The sequence below is a fragment of the Helicoverpa zea genome, chromosome 29, assembly GCF_022581195.2.
Source record: "Helicoverpa zea isolate HzStark_Cry1AcR chromosome 29, ilHelZeax1.1, whole genome shotgun sequence".
NCBI classification, from domain to species: domain Eukaryota; kingdom Metazoa; phylum Arthropoda; class Insecta; order Lepidoptera; family Noctuidae; genus Helicoverpa; species Helicoverpa zea.
This window is the reverse complement of record NC_061480.1, coordinates 2,543,148-2,569,628: the sequence shown is the minus strand read 5'-3', so window position 1 is coordinate 2,569,628 and position 26,481 is coordinate 2,543,148. Positions and strand designations below refer to the sequence as shown.

The 26,481-nt window shown below is 41.3% G+C and overlaps 2 protein-coding genes across 2 annotated transcripts in view; one reads left to right on the top strand and one right to left on the bottom strand.

Moving 5' to 3' along the window:
* The window catches only part of LOC124644344 (leucine-rich repeat serine/threonine-protein kinase 1-like), a 93,158-nt gene that overhangs the window by 56,711 nt on the left and 9,966 nt on the right, over positions 1–26,481 (top strand). The window contains exons 34-43 of the mRNA XM_047183656.1: positions 6,554–6,671; positions 12,095–12,264; positions 14,196–14,386; positions 14,995–15,124; positions 15,723–15,822; positions 17,350–17,468; positions 18,169–18,274; positions 18,796–18,968; positions 25,447–25,650; positions 26,189–26,356. Of these exons, the coding sequence (XP_047039612.1) occupies positions 6,554–6,671; positions 12,095–12,264; positions 14,196–14,386; positions 14,995–15,124; positions 15,723–15,822; positions 17,350–17,468; positions 18,169–18,274; positions 18,796–18,968; positions 25,447–25,650; positions 26,189–26,356 (1,479 nt within the window). The remainder of the gene's footprint in view (positions 1–6,553; positions 6,672–12,094; positions 12,265–14,195; positions 14,387–14,994; positions 15,125–15,722; positions 15,823–17,349; positions 17,469–18,168; positions 18,275–18,795; positions 18,969–25,446; positions 25,651–26,188; positions 26,357–26,481) is intronic.
* On the bottom strand, positions 397–6,172 carry LOC124644345. Its single transcript, XM_047183657.1, has 2 exons — positions 4,436–6,172; positions 397–772 (listed from the first exon to the last, which is right to left on the bottom strand). Exons 1-2 carry the CDS (start codon positions 5,411–5,413, stop codon positions 770–772), a joined length of 981 nt encoding a protein of 326 aa, XP_047039613.1. The 5' UTR covers positions 5,414–6,172; the 3' UTR covers positions 397–769.

Below are 26,481 nucleotides of genomic sequence, written 5' to 3'. Positions count from 1 at the left end.
TAAAATCAAAATCAAAATCAATCAAAATCAAAACTCATTTATTCAAACTTGGCTGCAAAACAGCACTTTTCGAACGTCAGAAAAAAAAATTACATAAGACAGCCCCCAAAAACGCCCACCCTTCACCACTTCCTATGTGTTTTTGCTGGGAAGAAGAAGTGGCGCAACAAACTCCCCAGCAACACATGTCTGTCTGTAGGTTAAAAGAACCTTTCAACAAAGTACAGTGAGTATTGCAGTATGCAATACGCAATATTGTCATAAAATAAAATTACATTTAAAAATGATTTATAAAATCCACCACATGCTAGCTAGCACTCACCCTACGTGACTTGTCTAACTCAAGCATTGAATAAATATGATGTGAAAAAAATGTATAGCCTCCAATATTTATAATAGTTTATGAGGGAGTGCCCACCTTCATGTGATATTCTATTGCAACCCTGTGTAATGTACAACATGGGTAAGTAATGAATCTAGTAAATTGGACCGCTCAGCCAGTAAAAAAAAAAGAAGTATAAGAAAAGAGTCTACAAAATTATATAATACTACTTATAGTATAGTCAGTAAGACGACCTGGCACCACAAGCAGCACCCGTTCACGAGCATAACGCGAGGATCAGCCATCGCCCCCCTCGCACATCTTTGAGGGAGGGAAGCAACCCGACCGCCGACGCTACCGCAAGCAGTGCCGTCTAAGGGAGCATGACGTACTCACCGCTACACAACTCAATATCAGGATCAATTATCGCTAAGTAGTGGTCCTTATTTACTGTAATCCAAAGGAAAAAAAAAATAAATATAAATAGATGATTTAAATAAAACATAATAAATACAGTAAATGTATCCTGTCAATAATGTAAAACCAAGTAAGGTCAATAATAAAAATATAAAATTGTAAAAAAAAAAAAAAATGAATAATAATAATTGATTGTAAAATTAAGATGTCATTCACAAAAAAAAAAGACAATTATAATATAGCTGTCTTGCGTTCAACATGGCGACCAACTATTTTTATCATTCAAATAATCGTTAATTGTATAATATGCCTTTTGAATAAGAATAGCCTTAATTTGTTCTTTGAATTTATTAAACGGCTGTTCTAATAAAGACAGAGGAAGTTTATTATAGAAACGAATACCTAGACCCAGAAATGAACCATGCACTTTATGAAGCCGGTGAAAGGGTACACACAGTTTATGCTTATTTCTTGTATTAATGCTATGGACTTCACTTTTTTTGGTATATAAATGTAAGTTCTGTCTAATATACAGTATATTGGCAAAGATGAATTGTGATGCCACAGTAAGAATACCAATTTCTTTAAACAGCTCTCTGAGGGAAGTTCTGGTACCTAATTGGTATATCGCACGTATAGCACGTTTTTGTAGAATAAATATATTCTCTATATCAGCGGCTTTGCCCCACAACAGGATACCGTAGGACATAACGCTGTGAAAATTACTGAAATACACCAATCGAGCTGTGTCGACGTCTGTGAACTGTCTGACTTTCCTGACGGCGTAGGCGGCAGAACTAAGCCTTCCCGCGAGGCTAGAAATATGTGAACCCCATTGAAGTTTTGTATCTACTGTTATACCCAGAAACACAGTAGATGCAACGGTTTGAAGAACCTCGTTGTTTAGGATAACATTAGGACCTAGGTTTTTTACATTAGGCATAGTGAACTTAATGCATTTTGTTTTTTTAGCATTAAGTACTAAATTGTTTGTGGTAAACCAGTGCGTAACTAATGAGAGTGCACTGTTTACCTCTTCAAATTGCTCTCTATTTCTGTCAACTTTGAAAATGAGAGACGTATCATCAGCAAATAATACAACGTCGCAGATATTATTGAGGTGGTAAGGCAGATCATTGATGTATACTAAGAATAAGAATGGACCTAATATAGAGCCTTGTGGCACGCCTAGCTGAACTGGAAGGCCTGATGATTTAGAACCATTTACATCTACACATTGCAATCTATGTTGTAAATACGATTCTATTATGCCGAGAGCTCCGTTTTGGACTCCGTAAAACCGTAATTTACGTAAAAGTGTATCATGATGGACGCAATCAAAAGCTTTGGAAAGGTCGCAAAAGACTCCAATAGCATTTTGAGAATTTTCCCATGCGTTATAAATATGTTTTAAAAGTGCAACACCAGCATCTGTGGTAGAACGACCTTTGGTAAAGCCATATTGTTCTGTATGAAGGAGGCTATTTAAATTGAAATATCGTAGTAACTGCTTGAGTATTAACTTTTCAAAAATTTTACTAAAGGCAGGCAGGATAGAAATAGGTCTAAAATTACTAATGTCCGACTTATTGCCTGATTTAAATAGAGGTATGACTTTACTGTGTTTCATGAGGTCAGGAAAAACACCAGTGTCAATGCACTTGTTGAATATGATAGCAAGGTAAGGAGCAATGACGTCAATTATATTACCTAATAGTTTGATGGAAATGTCCCAAAAATCACCCGTATTTTTTAATTTAAGAGTTTTAAAAACATTAATTACATCCATTGGAGTAACGTGCTCAAAACTAAACAAAGAATTACACTGAGGCACACTAGCACGCATAAGCTGTTCAGCGTCAGTTGAAGATGAATTTAAGGAGCGAGTCGTGGTTACAGGTATATCCGCAAAGAACTCATTAAAAGCTTTGGCTACATCAGCCGCATTACTAACAAGTTTGTCGTCCAGTTTAATCTCTAACTTGTTGTTCTGGTTCACTGACTTGCCAGTTTCATTATTTATAATTCTCCAGGTTGTTTTAATTTTATTTGAGGAGTTTTTAATAGAATCACTTAAAAATTTTGATTTTGCAAAATTGCAGACCTTTTTAAATATTTTGGAATATTGTCTAACATAGTTTACAAAGTTATCGTCAAATTGACAAGTTTTCATACCGTATAACTCATATAGTCTCGCTCTACTTATATAAATACCTGGAGTGGCCCATTTGTTGAATTTGGCCGAGGTACCTTTAATATTTAAGGTTTTGGTCTTAAATGAAGAATTGAACTCATTCTGTATGACACCAAAGAGAGATGTATAAATGGTGTTAGGATCCTCATTAGCAAGAATAGAAGGTTCAAGATTTTTTGTAACATTACTTTTAAATCTAACACAACGACTAACTGAATAGGGTCTGCATTCTATTTTAAGTGGCTCAGTGTGAACTAACATAGGAAAACTAACTTTTTGTCCACAGTGGTCAGACGTAAGATGGTTGATGACTAAGTTGTTGGAGGCCTCAGTGTCACTAAATATGTTATCCAGACAGGTAGAAGTAGTGGCCGTAATTCTGGTTGGTTCAAAGAATATATTTAGTAAGTTAAAAGACTTAAATAAGTTTAATAGTCTTATAGTTAAAGGAGAATCCTCCAAAATGTTAACATTAAAATCTCCACATATAATTTTACCTTTGGTGCTTGATTTTAATTTATTAAGTAAATCTTCAATGATTGATTCGAAATTGTTAAAGTCACCTAAGGGGGGCCGGTAAACGCAAACAATAATATAACGCTCAAGTTCCACGCAAGACAGCTCAATGGTGCGCTCGATAGAAAGACTATCTAAATCAGGGCGTTGTTTACATTTTAACATATTTGAAACCAAAACCAAAGATCCGCCTCGTATAGCATTCTTTCTTACAAACGCACTTTGCACAGTGAAATTACTATTATTAATAAATGAAACTTGATGTTCTTTTAACCAATGTTCAGTTAAACATAGAACATGAACATTATGGTTCTCCAAAAATAAACTTAATTCTAATTCTTTGCCAGACAAGCCCTGCATATTTTGATGTACAACATTCAATAAATGCGGCCCATCCTTTGTCGCGCCTAATAGTTTAAACTACTGGGCGAATCAATAATTATGTTAGTATTACTACTAACAATATCCGAAGATACATCAGACGTACCTGTGTCAGTTTGTATACTATATGCTAAAATATTAGCAATATGTCTCCTACACCTAGCTGGTAAATACATTGAGTACTCTGTCAATTTAAAATCAAAAATATACTCATTTATGTCAAAATAAAGAATGGCATTAACAAGTTGACAAGTCCTATTATAAAGGAACATGTTCAAATCAAATATGTGCCTACTTTGATCAACGGATAAGTTATAAGAATATGGCAGAGCACATAATATGAATTTAATGTCATTTAAATTTATTATTAGATTTACATAATCTAATAACTCTTTTCTACTTACTGCCAAGCTATCACCATAAATTAATATAACAGTTGAACCTGGGATAAGCTTAGACAACTTAATGTTTTGAACTAAGTGACTAAAACTGGCACCAGGTACACAGTGATTTAAAACATATTGCTGCGAACACTGATTGAAAATACTACCAATGCCTTGACCAAACTTATCTGAAAAAATATATGTTATTTTACTATTACTCACACTTGTAACCTTGTCTGAATATTCTTCAAATTGAGTGGCCAGGGTTGTGACAGACTGGGGCTCCTGTGAGGGTGACACACACTGTGGCACGTGTGTGGGTGTTACACAGTGGGTTTCAGATGTTGGGAGGCATGAACAGTTACAAGAGATGTTATTTGTAAGCAAGTCATACTTCTCTGCATTTTGTATGACTAAGTCTACCAGCTCACAGGCCTCCTGCAAACGCTTTGTTAGGTCCTGCTGTGAATCTTCATATTTATGGAAAATGTCCCTAATGGTATTTTCTTTAATACAAAGTTCAGCTTGTAAACGTTGGATGTCACTATCATACCTTGTCCTACTAATGTCCAATTGATGTTCACAATTATTTAAATCTTTAATTAAATTAATGTTCTTTCTTCTTAATATGTTATTCGATTTAAAAACTGTGTACTTTCTCAAAGTTTTCTTAAGTTTTTTGACAACCTTATTAATTTTTAAATATTTTTTAATTTTGTTGTGTGTATTACTTGTAATTTTATTCTGTACTAAAGTATCATTGGTCAAGTCAATTGTTATCATTGGCTGATTACAAGAACCAGACGCACTACCAACAAGTTCATCGTACAGGCTGCAGGTGTTCGCAGACCGTTCACTGGACTTTGCAGACTCCAACTGTGTGATGGTGTTGTGGGCTCTGCTTAGCTCATGTTCCAGCTCAGAGATCCGTCCTAAGGCCAGTTCATGTGTGTCGCTGCACTCTTGCATGTTTGATACAAGTTGATTTAGGTGTTGATTTTGGTCGAGTAAATCCATATGTTCTATATGTAATTCAGCCAACTGGTTCTTAAGTTCAGTGTTCTTGTCTACAATAACCTTAACTTCTACCTCGCTATCATCCCGTTCTTGTAGCAGCTGTTTACACAGGTTTTTGCTAGTTTCCAATTCTTTCAACGTAGCCCTCAACTTTTCCTCAAATGCAGCTCTACGGGTAACCATGATGAATAGCTAACCCTGAGGCACCCTGGAATGTGAGAAGAGACAGCTAAGTGAAGGGAGAAAGAGAAAGTTAAAAAGTAAAGTTTGGAAACAAAGGACTGGAGAAATGTTTTAACACTCAATACAGAGTTAAAGATTCTAAAGCTAATTATAAGGAAAAGAGTACTCTGTATTGTTTAATTAGAATTCAGGTAAATTATGTACCTAGAAACCAAAAAATAAAATAAAATACTTATTAAAAAGTTGTTGAGGGTATATTTTTTTTCTAATGTATCATTTGAAAATTAAAGTATTTGATCACTAGAATGAATTTGTAATCAATTGTTGATAAGAATAATTCATTGGAATTTGAGATATAATCTAATAATGACCACATAAAACAGCTGATATCGTTAAGTCATACACATGTAAACTTATTTAACTTATAAGTTAAGGGGCATATTTAGACGCAGCTTGAAGATAATTTGGTCATTTAACATTAAATATATATGCTGCGTATAGAAAAATAGTTAAATGAGTGGACAGAATATCGAATAAATAGTAAATAAGCAAATACTCCCCGGGTTTTATGTACGTCTCGAACACTTTCAAATCAGTCCGTTGGGATGACAGCCGTTTCTTTACGATGGATTTCTATTGTTGTCTCGCAACGAAATCACTCACTAACATTTGTCCTTATATATAATCACTAAATCTACTGATTCTAAGGTCATTTACGATAATTAAATCACTAAAACTATTTAATTTTAAAGTAAAAACTATCCTGCACATAGGTATTCCTATACAATCAGGTATTCCTATATATATTGGGGTCGGGTTTCAGTCTAACCGGACGCAGGAGACCCGTGTCCTAGCGGTCGTTTCGGCTGTCATTTGAACATCTTTGGTAGTTATTACAAGTAGTCAGAAAAAGTGACAAGCAATTTTAAGTTGAGAAGGTCAGATAAGCAGTCGCTCCTTGTGGTACACTAGTAATCAGCTACGTTCGTTAAAACTGGAAAATTGGGAAAAAGCTAGAAGGATGATGATGAATATTTATTTTACTTGATCATCTTCTGTCTGTCGGCTTCCAGTCTAACCCGCTGCAGCTGAATACCAATGTTATATTGTGTTCTAAAATACTTATTTTTTACCTCACAGCTACCAGTCCGCTCTCGTTCCTGGAGCAGTTCCAACCGCGGTACTCCTCGTCGCGCGTGGCCCGCACAGCTGACCTCCGTGCCTGAGAGCAGAGGGACTGAGTCACCTACTCTTATACGTGAGTATATAATAAATAAAATGATAGGAAAGTCAAAACTGTACATTGAATATTTTTTTTAAAGAATACTTGGGGGGTGATCCAGAACCGATTCTGAACCCAAATATGTAGTATTTAGAATTTTTGTCTGTATGTCTGTTTGTTTGTCCCGGATAAACTCAAAAAGTACTGCATGGATTTAAATCAAATTTTGCAAGACTATATATTATGCTAAGTAATAGTTACGATGTTCTGCCTCTTAGTGATAACACCTGTATAATGCATAATGTACGGCGCGAGCTGTCCTTGTCACCCGCGCATGCGACGCTTACGAGTTTACCGAGACGACAAACTGTCTTGCAGAGTGAAGTTATTACACCGGCGATAACTAATTGTGCATCGACTACTATGCAAAACATGAGTCATGAACGACAACAACAACATTATAAACCGGTCTCTGATAAGGAACCAGAATGGACAGTTGTTCAATCTCGTAAAAAACAATCTCGCTTTACTGGAAAGAAAGGGACTGCGACGGTCAATATGAATACAAGATTTCGGGCGGCAGATGTAAAACTTCCGTTCTTTTTGTATAATGTGTCGAAGGATGTAAACTTCTGCTGATATTGTTGATTATGTTAAGGAGAGGACACAGGTCACAGTTATCCCGGAAAAAATAGTAATGAAGGGCTCAAAAGACTACGACTCCTACAAGATTTTAATTCCTAAGCATAAATTGGACCTTTTTGAAAATGAAAACTTGTGGCCAGATGGGATTTTCTTCAGACGTTACTTTGTATTTACAAGTACAAGGCGAGGCTCGGATAGTAAACAAGCACAAAAATGAATTCTGTACAAAACAATATCCCAGAACGACATTGCACGCTTGTAAGCTTTAATTGCAAATCTATTAAGAGATCAATTAACTATGTGAAGGAATTACGTGCTACAGCGGATGTAATTGCCTTGCAGGAGACTTGGCTACTCTCGCATGACCTAGCATACTTAGGCACATTTATCCTGGCTTCGCTTCTACGGGGGTGTGCGCAACTGAGTCAACTGAGTTAGTTCGTGGTCGCCCTTATGGGGGGGTGGCTATACTATGGAGATCTAGTGCGTTCGATAGTGTGTCGGTGATAAAGTGTTCTAATGTGAGACTGACCGCGATTAAAGCAATTGTTGATAACAGAGAGATTCTTATTTTCTCTGTGTATATGCCTGTGTGCAATCTTAGTAACTTAATTGAATATACTGAGTGTTTGGCTGAAATTAATGCAATTGTGGAATGTAACTGTGTAGAAAATGTTTTTGTGTTGGGAGACTTCAACGCGCACCCTGGTGAGTTATTTTGTACTGAATTATTAAAGTTTTGCCATGATTATCACTTTACACGTGCTGACATCGACATGCTTGGTATAAATTCTGACACTTTTACGTACATGAGTGACTCACACGGGTGCGTCAGATGGTTGGATCACTGCTTGGTAACAAGTGTTACTAAAGTCTCAATTGTAAAAGTTAATGTTATTAATGACGTATCATGGTCAGATCATTTCCCCTTAGAAATAACATGTAATTTTAATGTATTAATACCTAAATATGTAAGACCAAACAAAATGCCAAATAAAGTTATATGGGGAACTAGAACTCCTGAGCAAATGCAGCACTACTCTCAACTTTGTCATGAAGCACTTCGTGATATTGATTTTCCTAGTGAGCTTATTGAATGTAGTGACAAAATATGTAATAATGAACAACATAAATTATTAATTAATAGTATGTATAAACAAATTGTAACAGTGCTACAAGATGCTGCCTTTTTAAGTAACAATACAATTATTAGGAAAAATAAACGTGTAGTAACTGGGTGGAACAAGCATGTAAAAGAGGCTCATCAAAGAGCTCGTCTGGGATTTCAAAGGTGGATTTCAGTAGGAAAGCCTGTGGCTGGGGGGGTTTATAATGAAATGAAAAAATCGAGACAAAGCTTTAAAAGTAAATTAAAATGGTGCCAAAATAATGAAGTTCAAATCAAAATGGATAATATTGCCACACTTCATGAAGAGAAAAAATTTAGTGCATTTTGGAAACAGACTAATACTTTGAACCCTCAGCCGAGTCTGCCAGTGAATGTGGAGGGTTTTACAAATAATAGTCATATAGCTAATATGTTCATGCATCACTTTAAGACTGCTCCGCTTACTACAGGCATCTCAGTGCGAGGTACTCGAACCCCGTGTGAAGGTGATACTCATGTAAGATTCTCAATCAAGGAAATTAAAACTATTATAAATAATATGAAACGAGGTAGGTCTCCGGGACACGATGGTCTGAGTGTTGAACACTTAAGATGTGCCGGTGCCCATCTGCCTAGAATACTTTGCATGATGTTTAATTTCTGTATTAGTCATTGCTACCTTCCCGAGGACCTTTTAAAAACTGTCGTAGTTCCTGTTGTGAAAAACAAGACAGGTGACTCATCCGACAAAAATAATTACAGGCCTATTTCGCTAGGTACAGTCATTGGCAAGGTGCTGGATAGTCTGCTTGAGAAGCAACTAAATAGACACATCAAATTAAATGATGGGCAGTTTGGTTTCAGACCCCAACTGTCCACTGAAAGTGCAATCTTGTGTCTCAAGCAGACTGTCCGGTACTACACGGATAGGAAGACACCGGTGTATGGTTGTTTTCTTGATCTGTCAAAAGCCTTTGACCTGGTAAATTATGACATCTTGTGGCAAAAGTTGTCGGATGACACAGACTTACCCGCTGAGTTAATTAATGTTTTCCAACATTGGTATAAGAACCAGAAAAATTATGTTAAGTGGGCGGATACTAAATCTGAGACTTATAGTCTGGAATGTGGAGTTAGGCAGGGGGGGATAACTTCACCTACCCTGTTTAATCTTTACATAGATCGTTTGGTGGGGGAGCTGAGCAGCACCATGGTTGGGTGCTCGATTGATGGCAAGATGCTAAACAATATTAGTTACGCTGATGACATGGTGCTGCCCAGCCCTTCCATCTGTGGTCTGAGGAAATTGCTGGCTGTCTGCGAGAGATATGCGGAGGCTCATGGCCTGAGGTATAACGCCACCAAGAGTGAAGTAATTGTGTTTAAGGTACGTAACAATACACCTGCTTATATTCCACCTGTAAAGCTCTGCGATTCTCCTCTTAAAGTTGTGACTCAATTTAAATACCTCGGCCATGTAGTTACGGATTCTCTGACAGACGATCAGGATATTGATAGGGAGCGTAGAGCGTTGGCAGCCCGATGTAACATGCTTGCCCGCAGGTTTGCACGATGCACTAATCAAGTAAAACTGACCTTATTTAGAGCATATTGCCAGTCGTTCTACTCGTGCAGCTTGTGGGTAAGGTATACGCAGAAGGCTTACAACGCTCTGCGCGTTCAATATAATAATGCGCTGAGGATGCTGTTGGGACTGCCTCGATGGTGTAGCGCGTCTGGCATGTTTGCGGAGGCTAGAGTTGATGACTTCTATGCCATTATACGCAAGAGATGTGCGTCCATGATGAGACGCTTCAGGGACAGTCCCAACAGTATCCTTGCTACACTGGCAGACAAAATTGACGGTCCGTTTATAAGACACTGGGCAAGTAGACATGTGCGTGCTGCCGTCCATGTCAATAATTAATACATTACAATTGCTGTTGTTTTGTTACTAACATTAGGATAAGGAATTACTAACACTTGTATGGATCTTTGGTCTGAAATAAATAATTTATTATTATTATAAATGTATGTCTCTTCCAGACCTCGGGACTATAGAGTCCCGGATTTTTGGGAGGCGAACGTGGGGCCGAAGCCAACACGCTGAAGCCCTTTTGAGACAACTTTAATGAAATGGTGACACAAAACCGACGATTATCCCTGTATACACTATAGAAATGTACCCAAGGACAATCCCCGGTTCTGTGCTAAACTATTGCTAACTATGGATGAAAACTACTTGGGCTATTGTGATGGGATGCTAATGGACTAGGAATGGGGAAACTACGGGAACTATGGCACCTGCCGATGACAATGTATTAAATACATGTTAAAATGGCAGGTGGAGACTCGCCAACTCACTTACTGGGCCCCTGGGAATCAGTCACTGAAAAGCAACAAGAGGGCAACAGGGGCATGAGCGGCTGAGAAGGGTGAGGATACCTCGGCGGACTTTAAACGCAGATCACGCGCTCCCTGTGGGTCCAGCATCACCGGCCCACTCGCCACTTACCACGAGGCACCTACCCTCCGAGCAGGACTAACCTTGCTCTAGCGACTCCACTCTGACCGGCCGATGAAGGCAAGCCAAGAGGCGAGAGACCTATCCCCCGTCATGCTTCACTCCGGCAAGCCGGAGATGGGGGACAGTATACTCTCCCTGGAGCACTCGGATATATAGCCCCGCGGGGTCGCTACTCCCCGTCATCCGCCTCAGATGCCCTGCGGGGCTCCGCCTCAGATGCCCTGCGGGGCTCCGCCTCAGATGCCCTGCGGGGCTTATTATTATTATTATTACCTGGGGGCCGGTTCAACACATAGGCTATATATTATCAAGCTATCACCTACGGGGGATGAGCAATGAACGATTAAATGAACGAAATTGCCCACGCAGACGAAGTCGCGGGCAACAGCTAGTAAATTAAATAAAAAAGCCTTTATTTCATGCATATTATAGTTATCGGCACGAATCTTGAGCTCTGACCTTCACCTGCGCAGAAGTAATTTATTGGGTCCCTTTTGTGGTATGAAGTGAGAGCGGGAGCGGCGGTAAAGCGGTGATTGGTCCGCAGTGCATCGCGTCATAGCCGTCACTCGGGATTGGTTCTTTGCTAATAAATCAGTTCTGCGCAGATGTAGGTCAGAGCTCAAGATTCGTGTCGATAACTATACACCTTATTGCTAATGTTAGTTTTTCGTTTTAACGTGAGTATATGCTAGGTTTATTTTGAGGAATTCACAGTTCGTTACCAGTAAGTATGAGTGCGTGGGCTCGATTCCAGGTCAGGCAAGTACCAATGCAACTTTTCTAAGTTTGTATGTACTTTCTAAGTATATCTTAGACACCAACGTGTGTTTCGACAGGCACGATACATTGGTGGGGCCCGGCTGTCATTTGAACATCTTTGGCAGTCGATACGGGCATTCAGAAGCCAGAAACCAGTCTAGCCACCATATATCACCCGATATATCTATACGTTGAGTCTGATTCTGTATACTTGTGTCTGGTTATGTATACTTGTGTCTGGTTCTGTATAGTTGTGTCGGTTTTGTATATACCTATATTGGATTGCTAGTAACTGGGTTGAGGACGTCAGATAGGTAGTCTTTCCTTGTAACACACTGGTACCCAGTTACATCCTTTTAGTCTAGAAAGCCATCCCCAACATTAGTGAAAGGCTGAACTAATATCGATGTTCCACAGAAGAATCCTGGCACAAGCTGTCAGTATCAGGTCGCGGCGGTCTGCCGCTGCGGCGGCTGTTGATGCTGTCGTACGTGCCGTGCGGCTTCTGGCCGAGGCTGTGTGCGCGGCTGCTGGCTGATCAGCAGCTGGCCGATGCCCCTTATACGTTGTATAAGTTGCCGCCGGAGGTATGTTGGTTTTTATTCTTTTAACGAGATAGTTGTAGTTAGAAGTACTTCGCGCTCTTAGATAAAAAGTGGCGTACAGTTTTCTTGCAAAAGGTAGCATTGATCTAACAAGGCGTTGTTAGATCAATGCAAGCCTTTCTTCTTTTTAGCTTCTTTTTAGCAGGCTTTCAATCCAAACTATACTTATTTATGTAATTTGTACGTATTCAATCTTTCGTGGGCGGCAGTGGCGAGGCGTCCTTATAAGCCGATTCCCATCGGCTTCCCTTTCGAATTTCAAGAAAGAAGCATAGGTATAAGTTATAATATAGGTACAGGTATAATTAATATAATCATTTAAACCACACAATTTAAATATGTAGGTATAACAAAACGCCTACCACCGTAAAAAAAATTGTCTATAAATTACTTGAAACATTTTGCTCCTACTAAATAAGCCGCGGCTTCCTCCTCCATACAAAACTACGCTTGCGTGACGTCATCCACGCCGCGCCGCGCGATGTTCGCAAAATAAGGGCGAGCGGTAAGCCGGCTCACGGAGCGGCTTCCACCAATCAAAACTGGCGAGTGAACGAGAAAGAACGCGTCAAGAGTAGAGTAGCTATATCTGTCTACGCGCGAGCATAGATATAATATTATGTCTATGCGCGCGAGTGACAGCGCTTTCTCAAATATGTAAACAAACAAATCAGACAAATTCACTCTCATTGTTCTTATTTTGTTTTAGATAATACCATTAACAATTTGTTCTTTGTATTACTTAATTGAATTTATTAGTGTGTGTATCATTTGGAAATAACATAGTTCGTGTGTGTGTTTTAGTTACATTATGTCAACATAGATGGCGTTGTGCATTTTTATGCAAATCCTGAATCGCGGTGTTAAGATTCTCCGCGATTTAATGACCCTAGTTGGGAATTTATTTATTTTTATGGATTCACCAAGTATATAATTTTGATTAAATATTTGGCAGTATCATTACTCCCTACTAATTCCCGCGATCGCACTGTGTGACCTGGTACTCAGTACAAGTACAGTACTACAGTGTGTGTACCTAGTGAAAATAGAGATATCTACGTTGAAATGATGTATTTTGATACGTAGACAGTTGGCATCAGGTTTCTTTTTAATGTACCTATAGCATTTATCGCATTAGACTGTTTTCCGATCCGACAGATTGTTTACTTTAGGAAGGAACTTATTTTTCAAGGTTAAGTTTTGAGAATAAAAACGTGTTATAAAACTCGGGCACGCCGCTCGGGTGAATTACCTACCAATATTACGTCTATATTAAAATTACTAACGTCCTGACGGATAAATACCTACGATAAATATCAATGGCTAACAGGCCGTTGTAAATTAAATACTTAAAATGTATTGTTTCTAGTGCCAAGTTTTCTCAGATTCTAGTACCTAGTTAATATACCTAACTAAAGATAATAAAGTTTTATAGATATTAATAATCTGCCGAATTCCTCGAGAAAACATGTTCAAACTATCAGTCTCTCAGTCAGTGCTAAAAGGTGGACTGAGAAATTACCTCCATTACCTCTCCCCCCCCATCCCTGAGAACTCCCCCCCCCAGATTTTTTTTTTTTTGCTGCGGCTTCCCTATTTCATTAAACCACCCTTCGCCACTGGTGGGCGGACGTCACCTCGTGCCGTTTTATAGTATATACTTCACGTAATAAGATAAAAGAAGCCGATGGCTTTATTAGATAAATTGGCTATTTTACATTGAATTGGCATTTTTTTTTTCAAATCAGACCGGTATTTCTTGTGTTTAGCGAGGTCAAACAAACAAAATTTTCAGCTTTTAGTATTAGTGTGTGTATATGAATAGTTTTGATTTTGATAGACAACATATTGCTACCAAAGCACTAGCCTTTTAGTCACACGGCAATTCAGACCATTTAATTCCCATTCTCCAGTTGGAAGTAGACGAGACAATATCCAAAGCCCTAGAACTATCCTGGGGCTGGAAGCTATGGCGCAGCGGGGCCCGGGTGTCCACCGGGGCCCTGACCATGCTGTCTCTCCGGGAGTTGCCGCCCAGGCGGGACGCGCTGCTACCGGGGCCCGCTGACGATGAGCCGTCGGACGACCTGTATCATAATGTCAGGTGAGGATGGTGGAAAATACTTAAAATTGTGGTTTCGTATATTTGTGTCTGGTTGTGTACATTTGTGTCTGGCTCAGTATATTTGTGATTGGATGTGTGTCTGACACGCAGCTGTTATTAGAACTATCTTGGGACAGCGTATATATGTGTCTGGTTTTGTATATTTGTGTCTGGATGTGTATCTGTGTGTATGGCTGTGTATCTGCGTGTCTGTGGAATATACCTGTTATGAGAGCTCTCCTGGGGCTGGAAGCTATGGCGCAGTGGGGCCCGAGTGTCCACCGGGGCCCTGACCGTGCTGTCTCTCCGGGAGCTACCGCCCAGGCGGGACGCGCTACTGCCGGGGCCCGCTGATGTCGTGCCGTCGGACGACCTCTATCAGGTGAGAATGATGATAAATGGAGGAGTTTATATTTTTGTCTGGGTTGGTATATTTGTGTCTGGTCGTGTATATTAGTGTCTGTTCCAGTATGTTTGTGTCTGGATGCATGTCTAGTTATCAACATCATCATGTCAGATGTCACCCATCCATGGACCGTTTGCTTAACCTTGTGAGGCTGTTACTTGGCCACGAGATCGTCTTAAGAAATCCTTTATTTCCCCTACAGGTTCAGAATACGTCAGGAAGGTACCTGGTGTGAGCTGGACGTGCAGTCCTCAGCTTGCGTGGAAATCTACCTTCCGGCTCAGGTGTGCGTGATTCGAAGAGATGATGGACTGCCTATAGCTGGGTATCAGGTATGTAGCTCATCTATATGTTTAACACTATTTGCACTTAAATCGTTTTGTATAATTATGAGCTTGCTCTGTATAATTTTCTCAGGGATAGCTTGAAAATTATTGTTAACAATTGTATTTTTGTAGTGTGTCCATGGACTTTTTGCCGCTTTTTAACACGCTTATATTAGCTTCACTTGTAACTATGTATGTAAGAAAATCTTGGAATCTTAATTTGACCCACTTCCCGGTCTTTGATTAGAGTAAATTCTGGCTAAGAAACGTCATCACCAGTCCAATTAGTCCAAAAAAAATTGTGCGTGCTAAAAGCGTGTTTTTTTAACTAGGTATCAATTTTTTCTCTATATGACTCAATCTTTTGGTCATTGCAACTTGCTTGACGTTTCGAAACAGCATTTATAAGCCAACTTAAAATAATAATAAAGTCTAGTAAAATTCGAAAGGTTCGTTCCGCCAAACAATTTTCTGCATCTTTGCATTTCTGAAGTTAGGCACTTATTTTACTGACAAGTGTTTTATAATAGAAATCCGAACATAAGGCTTATATTTCATGTTCGCAGAAAATGATCTGATTTTTGATTAATCTTCTTATTTACAGAGCATCAGCTTGGAGCCCCATCATGAGACCCTCGCCAAAGTGCTGGCTCTAGTGTCAGACCACATGGATCTGCTGCTGGAAGACTGGTATCCTTCCCTCGGTGAGTCCGCCTAGCCGCTTCCTTAGACAGAGCATCATGAGACCCTCGCCAAAGTGCTGGCTCTAGTGTCAGACCACGTGGATCTGCTGCTAGAAGACTGGTATCCTTCCCTCGGTGAGTCCGCCTAGCCGCTTCCTTAGACAGAGCATCATGAGACCCTCGCCAAAGTGCTGGCTTTAGTGTCAGACCACGTGGATCTACTGCTAGAAGACTGGTATCCTTCCCTCGGTGAGTCCGCCTAGCCGCTTCCTTAAACGACTTCTAACTTGGCTCGGTGCTTTTTCGTGTCTCTAGCGATATTTACAAGATTTGTGAACAGTTTTTTTTTATTGGAAAGAGCACATTTCTGCAGTGCTCCAACAGACATCAATTCAGTCAGGATCTGATGATGGTAACCATGAAATTGAGGGCAACACTCAAAAAGTGTACTAATGTTTTTGGAAATCAGTTGTTTTTTACAAACTTCCCGAAAAGGGTCTCAGTTTAGAAGCTTGTTTGCTCTTTTTTGTTTCAAGAGGTTCTTCCTTAATACGTTTGATTAAAGGATTAAAGAAAAATTGGAACATGGACATGGAAAAAAATATAACCGACTCCCAAAAACACTGAAAAGCAAAAAAAAACTATTCTTATGTGCATTGGCCTAGAAGTCGGTGGCGTATAAACTCAGGTACATCCATAAGACACTGACTTCTAGGCCGATGCACATAAGAATAGTTTTTTTTTGCTTTTCAGTGTTTTTGGGAGTCGGTTATATTTTTTTCCATGTCCATGTTCCAATTTTTTTTTAATCCTTTAATCAAACGTATTAAGGAAGAACCTCTTGAAACAAAAAAGAGCAAACAAGCTTCTAAACTGAGACCCTTTTCGGGAAGTTTGTAAAAAACAACTGATTTCCAAAAACATTAGTACACTTTTTACTGTCGGTTATATTTTTTTGTAAAAAGTTTTTATTTTAAACTTTTCAGTGACAAACATAATAGTTGTCACTATCTGCATAAGTGGAAGGTTCTCATCAATACGAATAAAATAAGCCCAAACACGAGGTAGTTTACGTCTTCAGTTGTCGAGTTCCCTCGACCTTCTCTGGTCTCCATCATCAGGTCAGCTCCAAACCTTCACTGTTGCAAAGGTCTTGTCAATACGAATAATATAAGCCCAAACACGAGGCAGTTTACACATTCAGTTGTCGAGTTCCCTCGACTCTCTCTGGTCTCCATCATCAGGTCAGCTTCAAACCTTCACCATCGCATAGTGTTATCAGACATACGCCTTAATGACAAGTTTTTATTCTACGTATGCCTACAATTTTCGAAAGTTGCCCTCGATTTCTCAGGGTTTCCATCATCAGATCCTGACCTGAATAAAAAAAAAATGATCCCGACGAATTGAGAACCTCCTCCTTTTTGGGAAGTCGGTTAAAAATGGCTACGTATTTTTTTTCTCATGTTTTCAGCCCGGTCGTTGCGCCTTTTGGCATGTTTTTATCTTTTCATCCATATATTAACAAGATATCCCTTATATTTTCAGGTACCCGTTTCGTCCACACATCAGAAGGCCGCTGCCTTATAACTCGCATAGTGCCGTGTCCCGAATGCCTGCGCCCGCAGCCGCAACCGCCGCCCGAGCACGACCCGCAATTAGCTCAGGTAAGACTACTTCTTCCTCCTGCCCTGTTCCCAATTTTATTTGGGATCGGCGCAATATGTCATCCTCTTCCATTTTCACCTGTCACTCGTCATACTGACACTCACTCCCTTCCTATTCATGTCATCTTTCAGGCAATCCATCCATCTTTTCTTAGGTCTTCCTCTTCCTCTCCATCCATCTACATTCATACTTAGCACACTGTTTGTTGCATGCGTATCATCCCTCCTCATTACATGCCCATACCATGACAACCTTCTACGTCTCATCTTTAAGCACAGCACAGGTAAGCGCACTATTAGGCAAATAATGATAAGCTTTAGGAAGAGCCACACTTCTCAGGTAAGCCCACTCCTCCAAGCCTTTTTCCCAACTATGTTGGGGTCGGCTTCCAGTCTAACCGGATGTAGCTGAGTACCAGTGCTTTACAAGGAGCGACTGCTCCATCTGACCTCCTCAACCCAGCTACCCGGACGACCCAATACCCTTTGGTAAGATTGGTGTCAAACTTACTGGCTTCTGACTACCCGTAACGACTGCCAAGGATGTTCAATGACAGCCAGGACCTACAGTTTCGTGCCATCTGAAACACAGTCATTGGAGTCCAAGATATTCTTAGAAAGTACATACAAACTTAGAGAGGACATCCCATGAAGCGTCTCTCTTTAGGCATCCCATGAAGATATTATTATAATATTGCAGGCATTCAGAAGACTAGAGCTAGGGGCGGCGGAACCAAGGCGATTGCGATTGTCGGAAGAGTCCAGGACTTCGGATGGCGACAGCGGGGTTGGCGCTGAGTCTAATGGTAAGAAATAAGAGTATTTTTATATAATATAGTAAATTTTTTCGTCTATGTATTTAGATAAGAGAGTACATTAAACAGTAAATAAAAAGTGCGAAGGGAAGTATATAAGGAGATTACGAAGGAGTCGTATATAAGGAGGTACATAAGCAATTAAATAATTGAGTGCATAGGGAGGCAGATAAAAAGTATAAGGGTATTACATAAGGAGACAAATAAGCAGTACATAAGATAGTGGCCTAATAACCTTTTTTTTAACGACGTAAAAATCTTCAAATGACCCCTCCCGCTGTGGGTTAGCAGCGGTGAGGGAGTGTCAGACTCTTACTGACTAAAAACCGTCGAGTTCCGTCGTAGGCCTTTTTATGTACCAGAGCCGCGGTAACTCTTTCGAACAATCCCACAGTCCCGGCAGATATTGGCCCTGTTGGGCCCCGCTGGTGGCCTAATAACCTTGTTAAGAGTTATCTTTTGAGCCGTTTGAGGTCGTAAGAAGAAGTAATATTTTCCTATTTCCCTTCCAGCATCATCCCGCCTCGGTTCAGTAGAAGGCATAGTGAACCCAGACGGACAGACATACAGCATAGCCACAGCATGGACAGTAGAACAGTGCATCCTAGCGGGCTGCAGCAACACGCGCCTGCAGTGCCCCACGCACGCGCAGCTGCTGCAGCGAGGAGCCGTGGCGCCCGATACTGTGAGTGTCATACAGTAGAGAGGAGGCAAACCAAAATCGTCCTGCACCAATTGCCAACCTTACCTGCCTGTGGTCGAGCCTGATGAACAACAGACGATGCTCTGGTCACCGAGTGGTGGCGGTTTCACCATTGCGGAGTACCAAGTGGGATATAAAATGCCTTGCTTTGAGATGGGCATCTCCGAAGCTAATAAGATTTCACACTGCGTTCACCAATACGCGTGCCCAGCGTGATGAGAATGGGCAAGTGTATCCAACGTGGCTGTGACGAGGATAATAATGGCGTCCACGGCCGATTTCGGCCACGGCGGCTGTTCTCATTTAAGGAGATCAGCCAGCTGCGCGGGACATATTATAGTGCACGAGCATTTGCTTGGACTGCGGTGCACTCACTATTCCTTCACTCTCATAGCCCGATGGGACGGCAATCCGACACAACCGGAAAGAGATCAGGCGCAGGACCGACATTTACGTGCTCTCCGATGCACGGGTGAATCAATCACCAACTTCCAGACTACGGGCTGCTTTGTGAAAGTTCAAGAAAACCCACAAAGCGATTTCGGCCCGACCCGGGAATCGAACCCGAGACCTCGAGAACAGCAGCCGCGCTTGCGACCACTAGACCAACGAGGCAGTTTGCATTTTGCCTTGGCATTTTGTCCAAGGGCCAGTAACATAGTACGTACAACGCCATCTAACGAGGTTTTGGAAACTATTTTTTTTAATTGTCTAAAAGAAACCTTTCCATTCTAGTGTACATATTTTCATTCAACTAAAACATTGTTTCGATCAGTCTCTGATGATTCTGATGCACGTGGTTATTTATGCTCATTTCTTTTCTGTACGAGAAGAAAGCCTGTATCTTATATTGGGACAATAAGGCTGAGGATCTATGTACTTATTCATGAAGCATCAACAGCAGTACATGAAAAATATAAAATAATCTATTAAATTCTTGACCGTTATTTGAAGCTTACTAGTTTGAGATAGGCACCTACGTGTTTTCCGCTTTTATCTCCGTCCTTTTCTACCCCATATCTTGCATCTCTCTCGCACACCGACCAGTTTCACTCCCCACCAGGCAGGAGGCGACGAGTGTTCTCGGCGGCCACAGTTCGTCATTGGCGTCTTGTTTTCCGCCCGAGAAGGTTGTCTAACCAACCGCTGTAGTATTTCGTTGAAAAATAAACTCAGTGCTCTCGCAGAACACAGGTGAGTTTATAATATTTTATACAATTTGTTAACGGTTTTACCGTTCGATATTCGATTTTGCGAAATCAAGTGTTAATATTTTGTACATCTACCCCTTTTTTGTCACGAGTTTCTTCCGTGTACTTTTTTTTCAGTAATTTGTTTTCAGAATGAGTGACTTATAAAGCAAATACAGATGCGGTAAATAATAAAGCTACCACAGCCCGTGCACGTGACTATGGAAAAGAAAGCAAGCCCGAAGTTCCTAAGGCACCTGTGGCCCTAGTTCAATCCTGCAAGGCGTTCAACGGTTTGACAAAAAAGAATGGTGTGAGGTGCGGTCCAACCAGCATCTCCTTAGTTCGGACTGATCACTACCGCACTTGAAGAGGGCTGATGGTGTCAAGAAAGCTTTTCGGCCTTGAAAGACTTGGTACGCTCCCCTCGGACTACCAGTAAGTCTGTTAGCCACCTCCCATGGGGGTCGGCTCATTATCACGGCGTGTGATGGTTTTCGGCCTTGAAAGACTTGGTACGCTCCCCTCGGACTGCCAGTAAGTCTGTTAGCCACCCCCCGTAGGGGTCGGCTCATTATCTCGGCGTGTGATGCTTTTCGGCCTTGAAAGACTTGGTACGCTCCCCTCGGACTGCCAGTAAGTCTGTTAGCCACCCCCCGTAGGGGTCGGCTCATTATCTCGGCGTGTGATGCTTTTCGGCCTTGAAAGACTTGGTACGCTCCGCCTAGGACTGCCAGTAAGTATGTTAGCCACCCCCCACAGGGGTTGGCTCATTTTCACGGACCCGCGCAGGGTACCAATCTTGCATGTTGCGAGACGCAGCATCATTACAAAGTGGGGACCAGTAAGTATACTAGCCACCCCCCACAGGGGTCGTTTCATTATCACGGACCCGCGCAGGGTACCAATCTTGCATTTTGCGAGTCGCAGCATCATTACAAAGCAGGGACCAGTAAGTATACTAGCCACCCCCCGCAGGGGTCGGCTCATTATCACGGACCCTCGCAGGGTACCAATCATGCATGTTGCGGGTCGTACCATCATTGCAATCTACCCTCGCAGGGTGGCTTTTTGGATCGACTTTCGAAGAGTCGCCATTATAACCTTCCCTCGAAGGGAAATGGTAATCACACTCACGCTGAATGGCGTGTGACGCAAAACTCTAAAAGCTCCCTTGGGATATCACGAGTAAATTACAATAGGAACCATGTCCAACAGAGGAAACAGAAAGCGTCCAGGACCGCAGGCGGACTTTGATGCGTCCAACAAGGCACGTAAGTTATGACTTTCCAGGCGGGTTGCCTAACATTATATCAAGACCAATGGAAAGAAATGGGAGCTCCGCCTTTCTTGTCAAAAATAATAACTGGGTATCGCATACCATTGGCCAAGAGCCACCTTTGATAGATAATGCCAGATTTGACCAGAGAGTCCAAAGAGATGGATGTCGTCATATCCCAAATGATAAAACAAAAAGTTCTATTGATAGCTGCAAATTCTGCCAGCTTTCTTTCCAATATGTTTCTTGTGCCCAAAAGGCGACGGAAAGAACCGTCCAATACTCAATCTCAAGGTTCTCAACAAGTTCATAATTACGGAACCCTTCAGTTTAATAAATGTTTTTCGGGTGCTAGAGTTTCTTCAGAAAGACGAATGGCTGTGCAAGTGGATCTCGCCCAGGCTTACTTCTACCTTCCGGTAGCCGGAGGTCACAGACATGTTCTTCGACTAGTATACAGAAGAAGACTGCTTCAGATTACGTGCCTACCATTTGGCTTAAGCACGGCACCCAAGACCTTCGCCACAGTGACCAATTTGGGTGGCTCAAACTTTGAAAACTCAAGGGTTACTTATAATTGTGTATCTCGATTTTCTGGTGGCTCACCAAGATATATTTGCCTACTTTGGGATCATTTGCACCACGTTTTGGATGGCAAGTGAATAAATCGCAAGCATTATCAACAAGATAATGACAAAACGCACTACGTGACAAACAGCACGACAAACTTAGAAGACCTGCATAGCTTGATAGGACTTTTAAACTTCGCAAGTTTTCGTTGTTCCATACGGCAGACTGCATTACCGGGCTCTCCTCACTTTCCTCAATGCAGTGTTGAACAGCAATCTATACCTACCCTATTCATGGAACCGTGAGCCAAACGGTGAACAAACCATAAAAAGGGTTCTTATAAGTCACGATTGAAGTAATGATCATATTTTATAAAAATAACTACGAAAGTAATATACTGACAACATTAGAAATGATATTTTAGAACGATGTCTGTGGAACTTATGCAATCTTTTCAAACTTATTTGAAATCAAATATGTATAATAAAGGCCGTAAATTATTTTCTTAATTTTAATGAAATATGTAGTAAATCGTTTACATGTAAAATGAACCTAGAAGTCTTGACTGTCATACATAGAACCCTACTTAATTGAAGACCACGATACTAAGAACATTTTACATAAAAATGTGACGTTTTTGTCATCGGTCGGGTTATACCCACCATTTTGAAAAAGTGTCATTCTTTGGTTACATTGTGGGCTCACGGCTCGGTGAATGGAGTATAGCAATGTTGAACCTACCAGCAGATGCCTTAGCAGATCTAAAGTGGTGGCTGGTCAGCTGCCACCAAACCTTGGATATTCATTCGCCACTTCCCTGTCACCTTATAACCACGGACGCCTCCGATGTAGGATGGGGGCACAACTGAACGGAACTCCCGTAATGGGTTCATGGAACGAGAGAGAAAAAGGCTTTCACTGCGATCTGAAAGAGATGCTTGCAGTATTAACTGGAAAATCACGGCAAGTTGCTAAAGAGATCAACAGCCATTTTTCAATGCAAAAATGGGACTGTGGTGTCATATCTAAGAAATCAAGGTGGCACCCGATCAAGGAGCCTACCGAACTTGACGTACAGAGTATTCAGTTATCTTGAGCTGTATCAAATCTATCACGTCGTGAATCATATACCAGCCCTATTCAACAGTCAGGCAGACCATCTCTCCCGACACAAACCTCCACCGGAGTGGCATCTTGTATCAGCAGTGGACCTACTTGCCTCGAAGCGAGCCCAGGGACACATAGTTGTGTACTACGTGCCCCTAGATCTGAAGGACCCGAAAGCGGGGTTCCACGATACCTTTTTCTCAAGTTTTGACTTACCCGCTAGCATGGGTATTACCGCCACCTTACCTTATACCGTAGGTCCTCAGTCATCTCAATTCAGGAACGGGAGTTAATCTCATAGTAGTTCCTTCGGTGGCACCAGGTATTTTGGCGAGCAGATTTGAAGTCCCGATCATTAGCAGTACCCTACACACTGATGAACCTCGAGCAGAAACCGATAGACACAGCAACGGGGATACCCCCTGCCAAGGTCAGGGAAATGGGGGGGGGGAGGGACAAGGAGTCTCTCCGACTGAAGTCTTCTTCAATCCACACGCAACACTTATCAATCAGCTTGGAGTCGATGGTTAAATTGGGGCGAAAAGTATGAAATTGGATCCTATGAATCCTTGAATCCCTATTTGGACCTATACTTACCCAATTTTTAGCAGACTTACACATAGTAAATAAACTAACATACAATACTATTTTATTACACAAGTCAGTTATAGCTACACTATGCAATGCAGAAACCACTGGAGAGCTAGGTTCACACGTTCTAGTCGGACACAATTTAAAATCAATAGCGCTGAGCAAACCTGTTCCCCGGGAAGCCGTCCATCTGGAATAATGACCAATTGGTAACCTACTTAAGTGCAGTAAACGTAGACGAGAATAATCCATTTGCAACTTCCAGGCACACTGCTGCTCTTTCTTTTGCTAGCTTGTTTCGGAAAGGCGAGTCCATGATCTTTCCTTGCTTGCAATAGACCCAGAACATTTCAAAAACAACAAAGATAATTTAATCTTATGGCCAGTCTTTGGCTCTAAGACCGACAGTTCTAGTCATAGGCAGTCGGGTTGTTGTTTGATGGATAATCAGGAAAATATAAATCTAAGTCCAGTGTATTGGGTCAGAAAGACTAAAGCCTTGTTAGAAGATAGACGGACATCGGCTAATTCCTTAAATTTATTTATATCCGTTAGAGGCCAACCAAAGGCAGGCACCCGAACGATGATGCGGGTGGATTAAGACATTGTTAAAAGAGGCAGGAATAACTACAACCCCAGGAAGCTTCCACTCGGCGGTAGCGTCAAAATCTGTGTTGACAATATACTTTTGGACGATATATTAGCAAAGGGTAATTGGCGATCAGGCAATACATTTGCCCATTTTTACAGAAGGGAAAGATACCCACTAAATAGAAGTAGCAAGTTATCTCGATTATTTAATTAATCCAGCTGATTAATGTCTATATTTTTGTTACTATTGTTATTAAGAAGTATCGCAATGTTTTTGTTAATTACTATTAGAAAATGAAATCAATTTTGCTTTTGTTCTTGCATCTCTCTTTTAATTTTTATTACTCATCCTTCGAGCCCATTTCCCAACTATGTTGGGGTCGGCTTCCAGTCTAACAGGATGTAGCTGAGTACCAGTACCAGTTAACTTTGATTACATTAGTATTCCAGGACGCAATACACATACTTACATGTGATTACTCGTGTACCTAAGTACCTATTTACATACACAATTTCATTGTGCTTTTGCTCACATTGGCGTCCACTTCCACCAGGCGATAACAAACACGTCTCAAACTAGTAAGCTTCAAATAACGGTCAAGAATTTAATAGCAGCGTTTTACCTGAAATAAAACGCATATTAAATACTTACCTTATTTGAAGCTTACATTTTAATTTCTGCCTGGTGTTTTCGACTCAATGACGAACTGTGGCCGCCGAGAACACTCGTCGCCTCCTGCCTGGTGGGGAGTGAAACTGGTCGGTGTGCGAGAGAGATGCAAGATATGGGGTAGAAAAGGACGGAGATAAAAGCGGAAAACACGTAGGTGCCTATCTCAAACTAGTAAGCTTCAAATAAGGTAAGTATTTAATATGCGTTTTATTTCAGGTAAAACGCTGCTATTAAAATACATTTTGGAGGGGTGCACACAGCGCTTACAATAAAATAATTCCTTCTTTTTTTCAATAAAATAAAACGTAATTATTTTTTAGGAATATATAGTATGTGACTATCAGTACCTAGCAACTAATATTATTTATTTTAATTTCAAGTAATTTCATTTGTCGTATATTTTTTTTCATACAAATAGTGTATGTATTAATGTTATATGATAAATATTCTTACTCCCAGCTCCTCCTCGACGTAGAAGAATCCAAACGGGCCCGCTGGGAGCACATCTCCCGTGGCGCGGTGGCGGGGCGTGGCGCGTTCGGCACGGTGCTGGCGGCCACGTGGCGCCCCCCCGGCGCCAGCGCCATCGACGTGGCGCTGAAGGCTTTGCAGCCAGTCCCGCCACCCGCCAGCAGTGATGCGGCTGCTCATCATGCTTATAAGGTGAGTTTTTGTATGTAAAGGTTTAAAAGGCGTTTGAGCTAGGCTGCTCGTACCTTACAGCCAGTTTCTTCATCAAAAGTATAAAGTAAAAGTAACGGTCAAATTCGTTTTTAACGATTTTATCTATTAGTTTTGCTGTTACTTGAAAAAACGAATTTGACCGTTACTTTTACTTTATGACATTACTTTGGCTTTTACTTTCGATGAAGAAACTGGCTGTTAGTAACAGACAAACGGTTAGATTGATCATAGGACTTGATCAGTTCATGTATGTCATGACGAGTTCTTCCGTGTTTCAGAAGTCATGATAAAGTGGTGGGTCACGGCTATCATTTGAACAATTTTGACAGTTGTTACGGGTACGGGTCTTTACGGGAAGCTAGACAGTCTGACAACCAGTCTCACCAAGGGTTTTTTTTTGCCAGTCGCTCCATGTAGCACACTAGTCAGCTGCACCCGCTAAAATTGAAGTCCACCCAAAAATAATTGGGACAAGGCGACACAGATTTTACCACCCATATATTCTTTTCTACTCCAGGCAGCGTTATCCCGGTGGGAACGCGAACCGACTGCAGCAGCTTGCCGCGCATACTGCGGGCTGCGCCAGGAGCTGTCGATCCTCAGCCAGCTGAAGCACCAGCACGTGGTGCCGCTGCTGGCTGTCTGCGCTGCTCCGCTCGCGCTGCTGCTGGCACTGGCTCCTGCTGTGAGTGTCACCCTGAACTTAATAGTGTCACCCGATACTACTGCGGGCTGCGCCAGGAGCTGTCGATCCTCAGCCAGCTGAAGCACCAGCACGTGGTGCCGCTGCTGGCTGTCTGCGCTGCTCCG